Genomic DNA, 22,296 nt, shown 5'->3' with positions numbered 1-22,296 from the left:
TTCTCGTTTGGTATTATTTTGTTTGAATTTTATTGTTACCAATTAAAACATGAGTATCAAAACAGGACAAAAAAAGTTATTGCTTATTTTTTCTTTTTTTGGCCATTATTTGCAATGTGACAGACATAGGCACCTATATGTGTAGTTTTAGAGGGGGGGACTAGAAATTGTTTCAAATCTTTAATTTTGAAAAAAAAAAACTTTTACTCTTTTGTTTAGTTTACGAAGTAATAAATTCGTGAAAATTTTGTTTTAAAATTCCGACTTACAACTATTTTAAAAGAACTCATGTTTTTGTTTCCTTCAGAAAACGGGTTACATTTGTTATCTAAAACACACTGTTATAATTCTAAAAGCAAAAAAAAAATATATATATATATATATATATATATATATACAGATTAAAATTTTGAACCAAAAAAGCTTTTAATAACTGTCATTTATTATGGATTTGTGCTGCAATCTTTTGAATGATATTTATGCTCAAACTTTATTTTTAAAAAATAGATGGTACCAGTGTCCAGACGGGGGATAGAGCCCTCTCTTCCCCCCCCTTATGGGGTGCCCACGGTGAGATAAGACATTTTTATCAATGAAGATTTTAGACTTAATACAAAACCAATTTTCTGTGAGCTATAAATTAATTTGTTTAAACTGATACATACATTTATTTAAGATAGAGAAGTAGCAGTACGAAACTTAATTCGAATATTTTTTTAGTATTGATTCAATGCTTATTCAATGATCGAATCAAAATGATTAAAGTTTACATGTCGTGACAAAAATGACAAGAATTTTCTAAGTTCATTTCTTGCAATAAAAGTGCCCAGTGAGTGTGATTGCGATCGACGGGTTACTGAACCACTGATATACCCTATACGTCACTTCAATGGTAGTACATAATCTATCTGAATAAATCTTAAGTAATCAAGCAAATTAGGTAGTAAATGATGTTTTGGTTGAAACATGCTTTTTGGACTGTTTTGAAATGCAAAAGACTGAAAAATAATGATAATTAAATAAACAAAATAAAAGCCACTTGCATTTTTTCTTCATATAATTTTAGAAAACTTAGTTGGTTGCCTTGTATATTTATGTACCTAATAGGAAAGTTGCATTGATTTAAAAAAAGAAAAAAAAAACAAAAGAAAAACTATTTAGCAAACTTTCATTACCTTAAAAAATACAAGTTTCTAAATTTATTAAGTCTGCAATTTATCTATAAAGCTTTGATAGTTACTTTGCATTAATTAGATTTTACTCTTTGCAATAATATGCACAATTTATGAAAACATTTAGGGGGGACAATGACGTTTTTTGAAAAAACCACTTGGTTTAAACCACACAATCCTGCTTAAAACAATGCTCTCCCTAGAACTTAGAATGGTGCTGTCTGATGGGCAATGACCCCCTCCCTCCTTAGTAGGGCACCACTGTTGATCGAAAAATCTGTAGCTCACATTCTACACTTGGAAATTATTGAGCTAATGCGGATCTTAGCATACAATGCTAAGATTCACATTCAGCACTTTTAAAGAATTCATTTTAACTCTTCCTTCACTGTCCTACAACAGTTTAAGTAAACTAAGTAAAGACATAACATTCAACATACACAGAGATGGCTATCTCCTCTAAGAGCAATAGTGCATGAGTGCAAGTTTGGTGATGTGTTCAAAACGGGAAAAAATTTTCAGCCCCCCGCCTCAAGCATGCGTGCTTAAGGAAAAATTTATGTGTGTAAATGCCAGAATGTATGTTTATGTGTGAATGAGAGAAGATTGTATGTATGTTATGAGATGTATGTTATGAAGAATGTATGTTATGTTATGAATGTGTGTTTATGTGTGTAAATGATTTTAACAATGCCAGTTTTGGAATCTGATTTCAGTTTTAAGCTTTTGACTTTTCTAACAACACGAACTTAGTTTAGAATTTAGTGATTCCTCAAGTCCAAGAATATTTTACCAAAAACATGTTGAAAATGCAGGAACAGTTGCCCATCAGTGTTTCAAAACAAGCTCGAAAATTTCCCCCGAGTCTTTCCAAAACTCCCATTTTCACTAAAATCTTTAAAGTCCCTGATAGTTCCCGTTTTGCCTGGTGTGTGGATGCAATATCAGGGGTCTGTCCAGGATTTTTCACAGGGTCCGTTTTTTGTGAAAAATCAAATAATTTTGTGAAAAATGAATTAATTTTGTGAAAAATCAAAAAATTTCGCAAAAAAAATTTATTTTTTTGTTAAAACGAAATTTTAGAATTTAGAGATGGCACAAACTGCATCAATTAAACCTAAAGTTGAGTGTTTTCCTCTTCTATGTCGAAAAAATCATTCTGGATTTTTTTCTGATATTTGGCGGGGGAGAGGGGGGGCATCGCTCTTTCAAGTATCAATATTTATCTACCATTCTACATTAGGTTAAATTATACTAGATATATTTCTGTACAGTACTTAAAATAATGGTAACAAAAATATAAATAAATAAAATAAAATTCAGAATAGGGTTCAGCATTCAACTTTTTGACCCAAAACACTCTTAAAAAGCACAGAATTTCGTTTAAAACTTATAAATTCCGTGATTTTAACAAAAATAAAAAGATATTTCAATTGTTTACCTCCTAACAAAGCGTAATAATCATCAAAAATTTGAAAAATCGGATTCCCATAGCGGATGCAAAGAGATCGCAATTCTCAAAGTGAAGGCATCAAAAGTATAAAAACGGCTAGTAAAAGAAATATTTTTGATAAAATTATTTTAAAATTGCATTTTAGAGTCCTATGATAAACATATCATTAATATCTGTGGACACAGTTGACCCAAAAAATAAAATAAAATAAACCATCTATTCAGCATTTCAATTTTTGAATCATAACAGAAAATGGAATTTTGCTTTAAAAACTTGAAATGAGAGTTCTAACAGAAATAAAGAGACTTTTCATTTATTTGAATCCTAATAAAGCGAAGTTAGCTTGAAAAAAGAACAAAATATGATTCTCATATCGGATGTTAAAAGATTGCATTTTTCAAAATATAGACATCTAAAGAAAAAAAAAACGGTAATTAAAAGAGTTTATTTAAAGTTAATCATCCTTGTTAGCATCGAAAAATCAGAACCCATATAATTTTCTCCCAAAATAACAATTAAAAATCGCACCGCACCCACGCACCCACCGTGAAAACGCAAATATTGACAAGCTGGCAAAATGATGAGAATATTTTCTAAGCAAGTCATTATAAAGGTTCAACGCCAGACGCTAAGTGGTGATAATTTTGAAGTTGGTAACCCTATCTGAAGCGATCATATTTTTTCCTCACCCTTACTATTCCTTTGCAGTTCTAAGTTCATTTCGCAGATACATATTATTATTGTTTATTAAAACATGAGCGGAGAAAAGTGCTTACCAATACCTTTTCAGAAAAGTTTACAACACCGCTGCTAATTAGCTGTGATAAAACAAACAACCATTATATTTATTTGGCAGTAGCAATTATTTATCGCTTGCAGGAGCATCCCAAGAGTGCCGATTTTTTAATATTTTTTTTCCCAAAATTAGATGATTTTGTATAAGCTGATCCCTCTAATTTGACTTAAAAAAAGGTTCCAAAAATTATCGGTTTATACACAGAGATATGCGTTATTTTGCTTTCAGATTTGTTCTTTCAATAAACAATTTGTGAAAGATCCGATCTTGTTTATCAGAATTTTGTGAAGGGTCCGTTTTGTTTGATCGGGATTTTGTGAAAGGCCCGTTTTGTTTGATCGGATTTTTGTGAAGGGTCCGTTAACGGACCCAAATATCCTCTGACCAGACCCCTGAATATGTTGTGGCATAAACATTTCACCCGTCAGCAATCACTCTCAATCGGGGGTTTAGATTCAACTCTAAGACATTTTTTGAAAAAAAAAAAAAAAAAAACGAAAGGATGATAGAAAACGGAAAGAGAAAAGGCTAAATTTTCAAATAGAGACGATTAATTAGACAAATCAGGGAGAATAATGAGCAACTTCGCGGTCTGCAATGCAGTGAGTTGGAAATAATGGAGCAAGTCTAAAAGCCACTCCTTCCAAAAGTATGTTGCAAACAAAACAAGCCCATGGTTGAAAATCGAGAGAGTGTCGATGTAAATTCGTAGTTATGGAACGGTTCAGTAATTAAAGCATATTTTTAAACACTCAATTTTTCTTTTTTAAGTAAAAACTGAAGGAAAGTCATCGAATTTCTTTCCGTCCTGACCTCCGTCTCGGAAATTTCCTCCAGGACGGAAATCCGTCCTGAGACGGAAGGTCTTGCACCCATGCAATAGTGTCCCCCCCCCACTCACACATGATGAAACCCTCCCAAAATGAAACCTAAAATTCTGAACCCTCCCCTATATGCCGCAAATTTAAGATGACAGCACACGAATTTCTCCAAGATTGTCTACCATCTAGCATTTCTTAGATCATTTTTCCCTTGCTGTCAATTGTTGTACAATCAATGTAGATTTTTCTTTAAAAAGAAAGAACAGAAAGCCTTGAAGGTGTTACGTTTTCGAAAGTTATACTAATTATCAAATTTATATCACAAATGAGGGAACCCTGTAGTTCACAAAAATGTTCATACTAACACATCATCTATATTTTCTGTAATATATAAAATTCCATATCAAGATGGGAAGTATGGGATTGAAGTTTCCATTCGATAACAAATTTAAAAAAAAAAAAACGTAAACAATAAACACAAAGCACGGTTGCAGCGATCGGTGCTGACAGCAAGCAAGAACCACGATTCTGATGTTGCGTTCGCATACCGCGACCCGTCGCTACCGGTTGGTTGGTCACATGACAGCCAATGACGTCATTGATTATTTACCGGCAGTTCACCAACAAATGCTTCATCGAACGCTTTTGGTTGGTTGAGCCCCTGTTACTTGCACAGACGAATCCTGCGAAGGTGAAAAATGCTTATTATTGGTCTAAAATGTCACGTGGTTCCCTCAACCAGCTTAAATTGCAATTGACCGGCGGATCTCCAACGAAGGGTGAAGCGATAGAACAACTTCGGAAACAACCCGTTAAACGGTAGCTCTATTAGAACGCTACGGTTAGTCACTGGTCGACTGATAGCAAGCTGACACGGTATGTTCGAATAGAAGAACCCGTGACTAACCAAGTGCGTACCGGTTGATGAAAACATTCTATGGACATTCGCCATGACGTCATCAACACAGCTGGAACCTCTATTCGAAAATACCCACAATATGGCGTTCTGCACCGGTCTAGGAAGATTGGGCGCCGAGTATTTTTTGGCGGAACAGTTAGGGGGTTCATGGGCGCCGAGCACCATTGTGCCCAACGTTCCCAGGGTGCACTCACTGTCTGCAGCGCCCAATCTTCCCATTTCGGCATTCTAAAGAGTGGTACGCTGTCCATCCCCACAAAAACGATAGCACACCCCTCAAATGCAGCGGAACCCTACCCCCTCCATAAGAAAAGAAAAGAGACCCCACAAATCATCAGGGGTCATCACAACAGTTTAGCAGGATCAAAACTCCAGCTAAGTTGTCGTTCATAAAAATTTCAACGGTACGATCTGCGCTATAACCCCACCCCCTCTCTCGTGGCCACACCTGACATGTATAACTATCTGAAAAGGCATAAACCATTGCTTGTATAGTATGGCTCTGATAAAACGATGTATGACCTTGAGAGAATTCATTTCAGCGTGGATAGAAGAAGATAGGAATACTCGAGGGGGGGGGGGAGTCCTGACGCAGACTACGGCATTGATATATTTTAGGAGGGGGAATAATTTTAGAAGTTTTTTTTTTTCTTGTTTCACTTATGGGGATGCTGTGTACTATTTGAAGGGAGATTCCTGATCCTTGGGGGCTGGGCATTTTTGACGAGGGTGCGCATGAATGGGGGAGATGGTGCTGTCTGTGGCACTGAAATGGTTAGGCGGCGGGTTCCTGATATTTTGAGGGGGTTGTGATTGGAGGATAAACGAAGCATTCGAAGGGTTGCTACTCTGCCTATCCTCCCAAGAACGAGATCCCCGAAAGTGAGATCAAAAATCCTCTAAAATACCCCCCTCTCTATTAAAATTTCAATGGTGCAGTCCACGCTATGAACCCTCTTCCCCTCGTAAGCTCTCCTAACATGTATTCGTCTGAAAAAGCTTAATCAAGCAATCGTACAGTTTGGCTCTGATAAAAAGATATTTAACCTTGAGAGAGTTCATTTCCGTTTTGAAAGAAAGAAAATAGTAGTGCTAATGAGTGAGTAACGGCGCAGATTGCGCCATTGACATTTAAGGGGTGAAGGGGGGTTACTTGAGAGGGTTTTTGCTCTTATTTGCGGAGGTCTCGGTAATTAGAGATTTTCCCGTAGCATCTGAGGGTAGCATTACCCTTGGAAGATGGGCGCATTTAGCAGGGGTACAGTCTGCGTCATTTTGAAATTTTAATGGAGTATTAATTTCAGAGACTTTTTCATCTCACTTTTAGGGGAGGGGGCTCATTTTATTGATGTGTGTTCCGCAGTAATTGACGGGTTGCGGCAGCACCTCTGCCCCCTGTGCAGGCCCGCGGTTTCAAAGTTTTCCAGGGAGTGGGTAAAGAGTAGTTCTCAAAGAAAATTGCATCGAAAAAAAAAACACGGCTACTAAGTAAATGCATTTTTCCAATGCCAAGGGGAAACCATCTCCTGATTAGGGGCGTACTGGCCCGCCCTCCCGCCTATGCGCCCTCACGTTTGACACCTTGTTTCTTTAGTTGTTGAATTTCCCCTAGCTTTTGATTACCCCCCCCCCCTTTTTTTGGCACCTTCTTTTTCCAAGGTTGATGCCCTCTCGAGGGACCCAGTCCGCCCCTGCTCCTGCCCCCCCCCCCCTCTCACGTAACTGACGGAAATGCCTATAGTCAGATTAAAATATTAGAGGGGTCTAGGCGAACTTTTTTCGGGCCTCAGGTACCAAATCTTACATTTTAACCAATGGCGGCCCCTTAAAAACTGGAGCCATTGGCCACGGACTAGATTATAGGAAGAGAATGCGAAACATGTCCAATTGCAATTTTAAAGGTTTTTTGATATCATTTCTAATTTGGAGGGGGGGGATTTAAAGCATTTGAGAGGAGATGCCTCCTTTTTTCTTTCGCCCTTGGAAAGTCCTCCCCCCCGCCCCAGGAATTAAATATGCTTTTTTTTTTCTTTTCATCCGTCAAAAAACTCAGCAAGTTCTAAAATACACTCTATAACAAAAAAAAAAAAAAACCGACGCACCAAGAATGAGTGATCCGATTGAGACAAAAATTTGTGGGTAAGAAGACAATGAACAGAATAGTAAATAATTAAATTCTCAGAACAATTGAATAGTCTATATCAGAGTTACAGTAGCAAGTTCAATAAGGTGTTGACCCGTCTCTAGCCTGGTAACAAGATGAAGCACGGCGTGACATAGACCGACAAAGCTCCCGGATGTTGTCCTGCGGTATTTCCTGCTTAATTCGCTCCAATTGTCAAACGAGGTCATCAACATTCCGTGCCAGATACAATCGCCTTCCCATCATATCACAAACTTGCTCGATGGAAGAGAGATCTGGCGATCGGGCAGGCCGAGGAAGTCTTTGACAAGCTTGGAGAAAGTTCATAGCAACATGTGCCGTACGTGGGGTCTGGCATTGTCCTGCTGGAAAACCAGACGAGGGTACTGCAAAAGGAACGGTAGCAAAACAGGTCTTAGGATGTCGTCGACGTACCGCTATGCAGTAAATGTACCTCTACTTACGACCAAAGGGGTCCAGCTGTCAAAGGCAATGGCACCCCAGACCATAATGCCTTTTGAAGGCCAGTGAGGCGTGCAAATGTGAAAGCAGAATCCCTCCTCTGCCCTGGGTGTCTCCAAACGCGTCTTCGATGATCGTCAGGACATAGTTGGAAGCGGAATTCGTCGCTAAAGACTCTACATCCCCAGTCGACATCATTCCAACCTGATCGAGCCATGCACAACTGTAATCTGGCTCGGCAGTGTGCAGGCGTCAGTGGCAGGTGGTGTAACGGCCAGTGCGAGCGCAGATTTCGCAGTCTCAACCGTCTGTAAATGGTCATGATGGACACTGGTATTTGAGTTGACCGTCTGATGGTTGATAGAGATGACGAAGGCTCTGCGACAGATGATCGGACACTCTCTCTGTCCTCACACTCTGTTGTGACCCTACGTCGACCGCCACCATCCTGACTTTGAATTCTACCATCTTCCACCCATCCTTGCCAGCATCTTTGAATGGCCACCTCGCCTCGACTCAAATGACAAGAGATTCTCCAATTGTCCAACCGGCCTCTTTCAATCCAATGATACGACCTCTCTCAAACTCTGACAGTTGCTCGTAATGAGCATGAACCATGCGGCGAGGCTTTTTTAAGTTCTTGAAAGGTAATCTGAATCGCAATCAAACCGAAAGTTTTAACAATTGTTGAATGACTGCTCTTTATATACATCTGCTGGATGCGCAGTTTCGATGCGCTGGCGATCAAACTATTCCTTCATTGGACACCAAATTTTAATCATTTGCATATCTGGTCAAAACACTCATGCATACAAAATTTCAAAGCAATCGGATGATTGCTGCTTGGTGCGTCGATTTTTTTGTTATAGAGTTTACATTTACAAAAAGTGGCAACTGTCTAAAATACTTTCATAGTAATGAATATGCAAGAAAAAAGTTTTAATTGAAAAAAATTTGGACGTTTGTTTCATTTGTAACTGTTGAAAATGATTTCTTTAATAACAGGAAGAGAACTTTACTGTCGCAGCGCCTTGTAAATCTATGGTGGCCAAATCTATGGTAACAGATACATCAATTGTTGAACAAAACATTCAGCTATGACTAGGCAATTCTACGGAAACAGACATATCAATTGTAGCACAAAACATCCAGCAAAGATTACAAATATGTTAGATTCTTATTTCATTCAACAAAACACAGGCTCTACTTACTTATTCATGGGCGTCCGTAAATGCCACGTACAAGCTTGGAGGGGAGGAGTAACACACAATTTTAAGCGAGGATCACTTGGGAACGTATAGTCGCAAACGCAATCCTGACGCGCTACATGCACACAAAGCGAAACATTGGAAGATGAAAAAACGGGCAATAAATAGTGATGTTTTCCTACACAAACATGATTTACACTACATTTTAGTTTTTTACAAGGTCTTTTTGTAATGCATGCGACTGCAGCTGTAAAGCATGCGTCACAATGACAACACATCGACTGTCGCAATTAGAGCCATGCTAACAATCTTTCATCCGTCGTTGCAAAGAGTGTCTTAGAACTACTGGTGGCAATTTTTAACAACCGCTTTAAACCTGTCTTAATATTTAATATGTTGGGTGAAATCGTCTTTCTGTAATAAATTTATTGAGCTGTTTCACATCCACCAGTGTCTGGCTTCGGATGCATGTAGAGCGTCAACATTCCGTTTGCGACCATATAAGGCAGTGGGGAAGGGGATAGGGCAATAAGGGAATAAGGCAAAGGGATGTGACGAAATTAAAAATTTGAAGATAACCGGTACAGATGGTAGGTGGACCTCTCCTCTGTCTGGGGGGACTACTAGTAGCCCTAGTAGGTGCTGCTGTTCAGCGTGATTTGGAATTTGTTTTTAATTAAAGCCTACCTAGGATCTGAACTTTAAACGCTGATTTACTTGAAGCTTTAAAAAGTCCACTTATATCTCTTTGCATGCCTCATACACACCTGTTTGTGAAAATTGCAACACCATGAAGGAAGCATCGCAGTTGAATGAAATTTAATACACTGTTGAGTGGTAATGATACAAATAAATGATTTCATTTTCAAACCAAACAAACAATAAAAACAAAATAGAAATTAGTATTTTGTGTTACCACCACGCGCCGCAATAAGAGCTGCTACACGACTCGGCATAGAGTGAAACAAAGTTTGAATATCTGCCTGCGGAAGAGTATTCCATATTCCTTGTATGCGCAACCAAAGTTCGTCTGTCGAAGCAACAGGACGAAGATCACGAGCGAGACGCCGCCCAACGAAATACCACACATGTTCAATCGGTGACATATCCGAGGAATATGGAGGCCGAGGAAGAAGCTGTACCTGCTGCGATTCAAGGTAGGATTTGAGAGTCCTGGCGACATGTTGACGGGCATTATCCTGCTGGAATACAGCCCCTGGCAATCCTTGCAGGAAAGGAATAGCTTGGAGCTTTAAAACTTCGTTTATGTATCGGGTACTGTTCAAATTGCCCACAATTCGAAGCAATTGTGATCGTTCATGATATGCTATGGCACCCCAGACCATAACTCCGGGTGTTCATCCACTGCGGCGTTCGATAATGCACTCCGGTATGTGCCGTTCACCGGCATAGCGCCTGACACGAATTCAGCCATCATGGAGCCACAAATTGAAGCGGGATTCGTCAGAAAAGACGACCTGCTGCCAATCAGCATGCCAGCTCCTATGCACATTGGCCCATTGTAGCCGCAGGTGGCGAAGGTTTTGCGTCAGAGGAATCCTGTATAAAGGAATCCTTGCGCGCAGCCCACGCTGCAGCAGAGTCTCCGAATTGATGAAGCACACAATGAAACACCTGCAGCTGTTGAACACTGTGCTGCCAATTGTCTAGAAGAAGCTGTGCGGTCCGTCAGCGCCATACGCACCAGGTGTCTGTCATCGCGAGCTGACGTCACATTTCGGGGTCCACTTCCAGATTTCCGAGCTGTCCGACCCTCGTCCGTCCACTGCTTCGAAACACGCATGATTGTGCTGCTGTTACGCTGCACACGAGCGGCTACTGCACGATAAGACAATCCAGCTTCACGAAGGCCGACGATTCTGTCCCGTTCTAACTCCGAAATTTGCTCAAATTTCGCTTTCTTTTGTCGAATAGGCACAGTACAGATTTAGTAAACGTTTACTCTAGCATATAACCACCGATAATCATAAACGCATCGCTACAGCCCTCTATTTATATTCGGTTTGATCCGCCGTTCAGAGGGCGCTGCTCAGCAGAAGCATGCGCTACCGATCTGCAATTCTAATCATTTGCATATCATGCCCTACTTTACATTTCCTGCAATTTTCAGCTCACTCGCGTAAGTCCTTCGTGGTGTAGCAATTTTCACAAACAGGAGTGTATGCTCCCGAGCCTCATATGCTCCTGTTCATTGCCATATATGTTCCTGAGTGATTCTTGCTTGTTACCGTACTCCTTCCCTCCAAGCTTGTATACGGAATTCAGGGACATCCTGTATATAACGTAATTAAAATTTGAAGATTTCCATAAACACTATGTAAGTACTTGTTTTTGCTCATCAACGGACGTATCTCAGACGATAAGTCCGTTACTGAGACAAAAAATATTATTTAAATAATATTTCCGGAAGTTTTCATAATTTAATTGCATTTTATTGAAGTATACTCTAATGTTTTTGGTAACATTCATGCAATGAAACAAATATCCAACATGTTTAGACTCTTTGTAGAGTTTTTTGTGCAATTAATGAAATAAATCTATTAAAATAGGATTGCCCGACTACGAAATTGAATAATACATACTCTCGATGCCACTCATAAATCGCCTCGATGTTTCCAAACACTATTTTATCTTTTCCATCTTTCAAATCATCTGGCACAGGAATGTCTTCACTTCTCATTAATTTTATGTATCCCTGGAAAATACATCAAATTATACAATCAAACAACTCATGCATCTTTCCTTCGCGGAAAGTATGATTAAAGATGAAGAATTTTGACCTACGGTTAGGGGATATTTGTCCAGATTTCTGATAATTAAGGCAATAAGGGAGAACGTACATTAAAGAGTGATATTCGGATATTAAGAAATTAAAAAAAAGGGAACGATATTCTATTAAATAGCTATTATATAAGGGAACTAACCAAATAAACTACGTAAATAAAGCATGCGTTTTCTAATAAATACAGTAAGCAGTTATTTGAACCCTATCAAAGAGTAAAATTAGTTTAACTATCACATATATTTTTTTTTTATTCTCTTCTCCATAGTACACATTAAAAAAAAAAAAATATTACATTTTAACAACACACAAGGAGTTTTTTTTTTTTTTTTTTTTTTGAGCAATCACGATTGCTTATTGTTCTCATTTGACCGGTTTTGATGTTCCGTGCCTTTTTCAGCTTGAACCAGAAACCTCTTTAGCACCACCGCCCACCGTCCTCTGCAGGCGGCGCGGCCGGCTGCTCCGGTCCTGAGCTATCCGCTTCTCCTGGTCGGAGGCATCCATGTCCTACACACACTCACACGCCTACGTGCATACACACAGGTCTACGCACACACAAGCCTACACACTTACACACACAACTATGCACACGTAACCGCCCAGGAGGAGAGGCAGGCTGGGGGGGGGGGGGACAGCAGCTGTTTCTAGAAACAATAACTCCAATGAGTAGGGTCCTGTCTCAGTTCGTGATTCCGAAACACATAATTTGAATTCAAACTTTCAGAATTCAAATTAATTTTTTATTTATTTATATAATTTTTTTTTTTCGCGTTTTGAGTGATTTTAGAGTCTTAGGTCAGTGAGAAGAGAACACATAACTCTCTGGGTTCAAGTTCAAAGGTACATAGTGTCGCTATACATCAATTAATTCTTCTTTTGCCAGTAAAAAAAGTAACTAACAACAAAAAAAAAGCGTATTGCTAGAAACGTAATATTATTCAAGGATGCTAATTATGAAATTATACTTTTTCAGCTTATAAGAAATGAAAAATAAACTAAACCATACATTTCTTTTTTGACAAAAGCATAATATTAATAGACACGCCATGCTGTATAATTTGGACAGCATCAGGGCTTTACGATCAAAAATGAAACTGCCTCGAAATTCTCAAATAACTTCTTGATACTACAATACAAGGACTAATATCAAACATAAAAAAATAAAAACTCCCATCCCGAAGGCCGCCCCTCATATTAAGATGAATCCCGCGGGTCAAAACACACAAAATTTAAATATATTTCATTGCTATCTAGATAAAATGAGAAAATCTAGAAAAGAAAGGACCGTAACTATTACGTTTTGCTAGTTGCAAAATCAGAATCAAGAGGGAAAATTGAAATTTTTTTAAAAGCTTTGATATGTACTAAAATCAATCATAGGTATTTTATTAACAAAAAATAGAAAATTGAAACAGATAAAAAAAAATTTCAATCACTGAGCTTTCTCAGATTGTCTGCCAATAATGAAATTGCTACCAATCACGTGAAAGGTTTAAAATTGTATTTAAAATTTAGTAAAACAAGTTTATAACTTTAAAATTATAAGCAAAATCCAGCATACGCAGAAAAATCAGTTTCTTCGATTTATACCAATATTTTAAAAGCGCGAATAAGTTTTCACTACCAAAATTGAAAACGGATACTAACTCGGTTTCAATTAATATATCCGGGTAATTTAAGCCCTTCAAAGATGAGAGCTGGCTCAAAAGAATCATTGGAAAATTTTGAATTTCTTGATTCGATTTCTACTATTTATGTGACAATTAACTGCTTTCCAAATTAAAAGAAAAATATATACCAAGGCAAATTAATTTGACAGACTTCTTCCCTTTCTCCCAAGGAATAGTTATTCCATGCAATTATTTCAAAAAGAAAAATAAAGAAAAAATAATCGAAGAAAAAGACTTCTGACAGAAACAAAGTAAGAGAATAAGCAATCGAAAGAAAGCTAAAAAAAAAAAAAGAAGAAGAAATAGTACTAAGCTGAAGTTTTGAGAAGCAAAAAGAACTCCAAGAAAATGAAAATAAAAAACGTGATACGTCACTTATTACTTACATTGCGATGAAAGTTTTCAAGACGATTGAACTCACTGTCGGGATCGTGAAAAGTGTCAATTCTGAAAACGATTGATTGCTTCATTTACGAAGATCCTACCGTACCGTATTATTTGCCATTACATAATTTCGCAGAAAAAAGGCGTGACGCTTTAACACATGTTGCAAATCCTAATATGGTATTTTATATACGCGTAAGGACTGTTACGACCACCGCTAGAAGTAAAATTCTGCCTGTGCTAGTGTCAGGCCCGACGAGAGGCCATGTCAGCCTAGTCGGAAACTAGGGGCCCGGGCCGTGGGGGGGGGGGAGGCAGCGATACTGACGCAAAAAAAAACAAAGAAAAGGAAAGAAAAAGAAAAAAGAAAGGAAGAAAGAAAAAGGGGAGGAGGAACTCCGAATAAGAGAAAACGTCAAGATTAAGTAAAATTTACTCTTTTGGAATTTACTGTTGTGGCATTTAAAAAAGAGTTAATTGCTTTCTAGTAAGCAGTTTTTATTATTTTCTTTCCCCCTTTTTTTTTCTCCTTTTCCCCTTTTTCTTTTCCCTCCTTTTTCTTCTCCCCCCCCCCCCCTTTTTTTTTCTTTTTTTTTTCTTTTTTGGGCGGCCCGGGGGCCCGGCGACATGAAAAGGGACCCGCCTTGGCTCTCTGCGGCCCTGGCTAGTGTCCGAGATATTTATCTTCTGGGCCATTAGACAATCTGCGATCTGGAACGACGTATAAAATGACATAGCAGCCCGGTAGCAGAAACTCAGCGACTCTGTGACGTACGTCGCAGATTCCAAATGAAAACTGCACACTATTTCTTAGCTGGGGGCGTAAAAAATAAGTAAAATAAATAAGCAAATAAATAAAACAAAATTTTAAAGACTTGTAACGTGCAGCATTTATCGGTGCTCATTTAGATTTTACGATTAATCTAATGTCGGTTTACTCTGCAGACTATTTTTGGGGCTTTCAATTTGAGTCGCAGACTGAGAAGAAAAGATTCTGTTGTCGGGTGTTGCAGCATCTTTAGTATCATTTTAGTATGTACTTCATAAAATCTAATAACTACGAATTATTTTGTCCTTTTAAATGATATCGGCTAAAAAGGAGATTAGGAATCGAACAATTTGTTCATTTCACATATTTCTTTAAAAGGAGTCTACATGCCAAATTTCAACTTTCAAAGGTATCCCATTTTTGAGTTATGTGTTATACCTACGTACATACAAATGTACATACGGACGTCACGAGAATCCGCGCGATAATTAACTCGGAGGATCGTCAAAACGGACATTTCGGACGTCCATACGTTCTTAAGTACATATGCATAAGCATTATTTTTTATTTTTAGCTGCAAATTTGTAACTCCCAAAAAAGTAGGAAATTTTTCACTTCTTTTTTCATGGGGCAAAGTGAAAAATAAAGTATTTTTCTAATGAAATATTTTCTATTCGACTATTTAAGATACACTTGATCACACAAATGAGCAAATAAAAGAATGAATAAATGAAAAGAAGCTGAAACAAACGAATACATCAATAAATAAAATAATTAATGAGAGAAAATAAATCAGTTAATAAAATAGTGAATGAAAGAATAAAATGGGAATTATTAAATGACGGAATGTAAATGAAATAACTAATAAATGAATACGTAAGTGATTTGATAAAAGATTGAATGAGTAAATGAAATGAACTATTTCACTTTGCTTCGTATGCACTTGAAAAACTGTACAAAGCATATAAAATACAAATAAGCTTAATATTAAACAAATAAATACTGCACTAAATATTAGTATCTCTCAATTAATACTTAAAATGTTAATAACAAGAACTATCAGTTAATAACAACAAAAATAAGTTTCGACTTACAACAAAATATTACAAATGAGCATATAGTTTGGAAAATTGCTTGTATTATCATTCTTTGATTTTAAGAGGTAATTTTTTTTCTTGACTGGAATAGACTACATGTGTTACTACATAGTTAAAATATAACTTGATAGGTGGCGCTAAAAGCAGAGTAAATATTTCAATATTTCACTTTACCCCACATTCCGCAAGCATGCAATACGTAGTTCCGCATTAGTACGCAACATGCAGTACATAATTTTGTATTGCAACGATTAAAAACTAATAAATTTTCTTATGAAATAGCTTAAAATTAGGTTTTTTCCACCAAGTAATGGGAAGTCCTTATTACTTTGTTTATTTTTATTCAAGATTTTATATTAAGCGGAAAAGCTTGTTTTTATTTAATTAATATAAGTTGTTTTTCCTACGTTTGTACACTCAAACATTCGAATAAAGTGCTTGAATTTCAACTTTTGTTAATAAAAAAAAACTTAATTGGAAATTTACTGAAACATGTTATCAAACAATTTAAAATAATGAATTTGACATTTTTTTGATAGTTTTACATAGTTTGAAACGTTAAAAAGGAATATTTAAATTAATTAGGGCCTGAGCTAACTGAGAAAAGGATTCAACATGAGCTAGAAAAACATTCTTGGTGATACGGAAGATCAGTAACATTCAGAACTAGATAGAAAGTTACCTTCTTAAGAAAAGATTAAATTGATTTTTGTCTTCTACAAAAAAACATCAAGAATTAGACTTAATGATAAAAAAAGATGTGCAATACCTACATCAACTACTAGACCCAAATCTCTCACATAATCCCTCTCCGTCTCAACCAATTCTTGTAGAACATACCTAAAAAAAGTTTACTATAAGAATCGTGACTATATAAGTCAAGTAGTTTTAAATTGCATTGCATTAAATATGAATATTCATTGACAAGACGTGGAAGGAAACAAGATGTGATTATGAAATTACGGTATTTCTTGATTATTGTAGTGACTCTCCATCGCTTTTCGTCACGATTCATACTTAATAACTTGAAATTTTACAGGTACGTTATCAATAAAAAAGAATTCTTCAAAGAGGCATTCTTCAACCGATATAAGAACTTTAATCTGCGGTTCAGGAGTCAGACCGAGAGCCAATTTGTCTAGTGAATATGAGCGTTAGAGCTTACGAAACCACTATTAGTCACAGCCTACACAGACTGCTTTTAAGATTGAGAGCAAGTATTCGTTTTTTAATTCCCAGACAGGAAAAGTAAGATTGCCGCCATTTCACGATTAACTTTGTCGCAGTTAGAGAAGTTTTGAATTCTTACTTCGAGCAGAAAAAGCTCGACTTGTCTGTATCATATCTTTCTTGGATTTCAAATCAGTCCATCAGGTCGTAAAAAAGGCCTATGCAAACTTACAGGACATCAATACCTTTTTGAAACTAATCTGTCTTCGAAATAAAATCTTCGACTTTGCAGTGGATTTTAGTCCATCGTACTGCGGGGAACGAGTAGGCCCATAGCTTTTGCCGAAGAAGCCAGAACAATTGAACCCGCTCTTCTGTCCATTACAGTTGCAAATCAAAAGAAAAACTCATGATTTAGGAATTAAAATGACCCAAGTAAATGAATTAAAAAAAAAAAAAACTCAGTCCCAGTCTTACCAGTCTTTTGGATGACAGAACTTTTCCAGTTCCAGACTACTTGTAGCTGTAAACACTGAAGCCCGACAAAAGTCATGGGATACCTCGTAATGTTATGTCGAACCTTCTTTTGCCGGGCGAAACACAACAACTATGCTTAGCATGGGCTCAATAAGTCGTCGAAACTTCGCATCAACAATATTGAGCGATGCTGACGCTATAGACGTCCATATCTGCGACCACCATAAGTGTTGCTGGTGCAGGATTTTATGCACGAACTGACCTGAATATTATGTCCTGTAAATGACCGAAAAAAGTCATGTCGGGCGATGTAGATGGCCACATCATTTGTTTGAACTGTCCGGAATATTAATAAATCAATTTCGAACATTTGTGGCCCGGGGACATTTCGCATTGACTTCGATAAAGATTCCATTTTTTTTTTTTTTGGCTATCAAAAACAAACTTTTGAAAAATTGTATGAACTTACAAATGAACTGATGATTTTTCAGCTAGAGCGAAAGACAATAATGTCTTTAGCAGTTTTCAATGTGTTGTATGACGTCGGTTGGCATAATCAGCCTATCTGTTGCCTATATTTTTGGTAAACTAAACTAAGTCTATATTTTCATTCAAGGAGAAAGCTACCTCCTTTTGTTGTGAGAGACAAAATAAGCACAGTAAAGCTGAGTTTTTGTATTATCTGCCTAAGATGAAACAACGTTGACTATTTTTCTCTCTTAAACTGAAGTTCTGTAAGAAAAGCATCTCTATGAAGAAGTTATGGCGACACTTGTACTTTACCCATTATATTAACCAAGTTGGCGCAATTTTTATTCTTGGAGGAATTTTAAATGTATGTATTATCGCAACCAAGTTTCATAGATTAAGTATATTAGCCACAGTTCTAGTTCTGATATTGTACAGGGGCTGAATCATGCAAGAGAATATCAGTTGCACAGGACCACAAAAGCAAACAGATTAGAAATCTTTTCAACTGAAACACTTGAATATATGAAAATCCTACCAATGGCACAGCACATTTATACATTTTTACGTAACATCATTACCATCTCTTGTACATTTGCGATCTCATGACTTTTGAAAACAAAATGTACACTATATGACTAAAAGTATTGGGACACTATCAAAAATTCACATTTTTACGGATTTCTCGAGAAATGAAAGACCAATTGCTCTGTAATTTTTTTTCACATAAAAAGTATACTCAAGTTGTCCTTTTCAAATAACAATTAAGTTTGCAAAAGTTTAAGTATTCAATTAGGGGACCAGCATCAAATTGAGGAAACAAAAGGTTTTTGATCATTTTTCATTGTAAATAGATGGGAATAAGCTATAAATTTCAGAAATAAGTTAAAAACCTATCTAGAATTTATTTTTATATTTTCGTGAAAGTATCTCTTACACCCACCGAGACATAAGCATTTCTTTCAAAAATGCAAATCTGTTTTGAAGGTTTTCGGCTCATATCACAAAGAGTTTTCCGTCAACCGTTACTAAACTTTCAGAATATTTGACAGCATATTAGAGAAACGTAATTTAATTTGAAATTAAAATATTGAAAATTTAAGGAAATATGAACGTTTAAAGAAATTAATTTTTCACTGCCCAGGCGCGAAAGATAGCAATTTATAACCTCCATAATCGGAAGCCCAGATATATCCTACACCTAATAAAAATTCCACTTTGATATCTTTAAAATCTAAAAAGTTATCAGCGATCTAGTGAGCCGAATTTTAATAATTATTGGCTAGACGAACGAATCGCGAGGGATCGTCTGCAAATAATCCGTTCCTATCATGAATCACTCTGCAACGATAGCAGGAAAGTGTTGCATGTTTGCGAACGACCCCCTTACCATTTATCGCCTATCCAAGAGAAATAAAAATTCGGCTCATTAGATCGCTGATAACTTTTTAGATTTTAAAGATATCAAGGTGGAATTTTTTTATGAGATGTAGGATATATCTGGGCCTCCTATTTTGAAGGTTATAAATTGTTATCTTTCGCATATGCGCACTGAAAAATCAATTGCTTTAAACATTCATATTTCATTAAATTTTCAATATTTTAACTTCAAATTTTTATATTATATTTCTTTAATATGCTGTCAAATATTCTGAAAGTTGTGCGTGATATGAGCCGAAAACCTTCAAAAAAATTTACATTTTTGAAAGAAATGTTTATATCTCCATGGGTATATAAGATACTTTCACGGAAATATAAAAATAAACTCTTGACAGGTTTTTAACTTATTTCTAAAATTTATAGCTTATTTCCAGCTATTTGCAATGAAAAGTGACCAAAAACCTTTTTTTGTTTCCTCAATTTGTTGCTGGTCCCCTAAATGAATAGTAGAATTAATTTTAATTGGAAAATGACAGCTGGGGTATACCTTTTATGTGAAAAAAAAAAGAGCAATTGGTCTTTTATTTCTCGAGAAATCCGTAAAAATGTGAGTTTTTGAAAGTGTCCCAATACTTTTAGTCATATAGTGTACACGTGTCTTAGCGTGAAAAACCGAAACTGGAGGTCTACTTAGACGAATGATTCGCCGAAAATATTCTTCCACAGGTGTCTTTGGAATATGACTGTTGATATTCACCGGCTAATGTCGACAGTTACCAGAGTTAGGACTTTCACAGTATTATATACACATATATTCTTGACCTGTTTTTTCCATTTACGAGCCCGTCTTTTTAGATTCCTGTAGACATTTTTTTACGCTGATAGGCGATTTCAATGACTGAAGCTACAACTAGTTGTATCATTTACTTTTAACACATGAGCACCAAGTATTCACTGCTTTTACAAAATAGTTTATCTGATTTCGTCGGGACAGTACACTGCAAGAATCGCAGGACCTTCTTAAGGGGGTCTGAAACACAAAAGTTTTCCAAATTTTGCATTTTTTTTTTTTTTTTTTTTTCCGTTTAAAAACATTCTTAGAATTTTTCTGCTTAAAAGGACGTTTGAACCTTGTTTCTATCTTAACTAGAACGAAAGATATAATTATTTTTGTTGCATGCAATAACTTGATGCAATTTTGCCCGATTTTTGAATTCAAGCTTTTATACTTGTAAGTAAGAACTGATAAAGATAATGCAATGAAATTCACCATTTAATTTTCAATTGAGTTACAAATTCGTATGTTATAGCTTGCAATCATGTAGTGCTGTCTTCATGCCCGTTCACCTTTTATTTTATACACTACTAGCTGTACCCGACGCACGTTGCTACGCCAACAAAAAAATACATCATTATACTGATTTTCATGACAATCGATTGAACGGGGCAGAAGTTGCTACTCTGCAGTGCCACCTGGTGGCGAGTGACTTCAATGAGCATATTATGCACCTTCTCTGTGGAAAAATACATATATATAGCAATTTTCATAATAATCGGTCCAGGTATCAAGTGAAGCCGTGACTATACTCAAATTTTGTACTCTCGCAGTTTGCAAGATCAATCAATTGCTAAAAATATCAAATAGAAAAAGTTTTAAATCCCCCCGTTGCATGAAAAGCCATAAAACAATAAAGAAAGAATTTATTTGTTCAAACTCAAGAAAAATGGCAACAGCTAACTTCTTATCAATGAGATCTTTCACGCGAATTAATTTCTGCAGCCGATAATTTTATTCGTATTTATCCAATGGATTGTGACTTAAATTGGAATAAAAAAGGAACTATCGATCGGATTTTTTTCGAACTGGTCTATAAACATTCCCAGTACCAAAAATAACAAACGGTGAAAGTTTCAGCCAAATCTGCCGGGTAGTTTTTGAGTTCATGGATGACATACAGACAAACATTCATTTATATATATATAGATTCAGTCTAACAAATTTGCTTTATTTTAACGATAGTGAGACAATGTTCAAAACACTAACGGAACCACGTTAAGTGTCAAAATAAATATGCCTAAACGTGCCCCGTGTCCGGGGCAAGTTTTCGCAACCGACTTGAATTCAAAAATATTTTTTTCACGGTTAAAAATACAAACTGAGCAACAACTGAATATAAAAATTTTGACTGCAGTAACTGCTTCATAAAACCGCAATGTCTAAAATGTCTTAAGTTAAAACATAAAATTCAGAAAATTCGTTGAAAAAAATCAGCGTAAACATGTCCCGGTCTACCCTATTCTCGAATGTTTCGGAAATTTTCTTGAAATATTTTCTATTTTTTATTGAATAAATATTTTTCAAATCGTCGAATAAAAGCTAAAGCTTCGATATTTATGCATAATTTTCTGAAAATATTTTGAAAATTGACCAAGAATATTTTGAGTTTTAGCGATTTAAAATCACCCTATTAAAAAAAATACATTAAAAAAATTTCAAATGTTTATGTCATATTTTTGGTTATTAAATAGATTTTGAATCAGTGCAAAAAATTTCAAAACTCTAAACAGTTTCATAAAATTGTTTTCAAAATGCGTCCCTTAAGTACCGCGGCACAGTGATTGAGAATCACCAGTCATCGAAATAACAGAATAGTTATCTTCACCGTACTTATACCACGACAGAAAGCACCTTTACGTTTTGAGAAGGATGCATTTAATACCTAGTTCTTTCCATAGTTAGGCCCCATACCATAGTTATTTCCGTAGTTGGATGTGTTTCTGGGGCACCTACAATACGGAGCAACAACGGCAGTATATTCGTAAGATCAACAACACCACGTGATTTATTAAATGATACAATAAAATTCGAAAAAACAAGAAATTTTACTGTCTGGAAAATGTATTTACTTACTTTCGCTTCGAAAGTGCTTTATCATGCTCTTCTTTCAAAGACGTCAGTGTTTCAAAACTTTGTTCCGAAAGCTCTTTAGATTGCGATTCGTCTTCGGACGCATCCGAAACCTACAATTGTAAGAACAAGCCAATACTATAAGTTTGTTTATTCATGTACTGCTTAATTTTTGAAAGTATTTCTAGAGAAG

General features: G+C 36.3%; 1 protein-coding gene across 3 annotated transcripts in view; it reads right to left on the bottom strand.

Annotated features, from left to right (window-relative positions):
• The window catches only part of LOC129231759 (triple functional domain protein-like), a 211,426-nt gene that overhangs the window by 36,359 nt on the left and 152,771 nt on the right, over nt 1-22,296 (bottom strand). For all 3 annotated transcript variants that reach the window (XR_008581286.1, XM_054866126.1, XM_054866127.1), the window contains 3 exons: nt 22,107-22,216; nt 16,474-16,540; nt 11,578-11,690 (listed from right to left, as the gene is read on the bottom strand). Coding sequence is in view for 2 of the 3 variants with exons in the window: in XM_054866126.1 (XP_054722101.1) it covers nt 11,578-11,690; nt 16,474-16,540; nt 22,107-22,216 (290 nt within the window). In the remaining variant the exon portion in view is untranslated. The remainder of the gene's footprint in view (nt 1-11,577; nt 11,691-16,473; nt 16,541-22,106; nt 22,217-22,296) is intronic.

This window comes from Uloborus diversus, chromosome 10 (assembly GCF_026930045.1).
Source record: "Uloborus diversus isolate 005 chromosome 10, Udiv.v.3.1, whole genome shotgun sequence".
Lineage (NCBI taxonomy): Eukaryota > Metazoa > Arthropoda > Arachnida > Araneae > Uloboridae > Uloborus > Uloborus diversus.
Note: the sequence above shows the minus strand (reverse complement) of the source record. Positions and strands in the feature narration are given on the sequence as shown.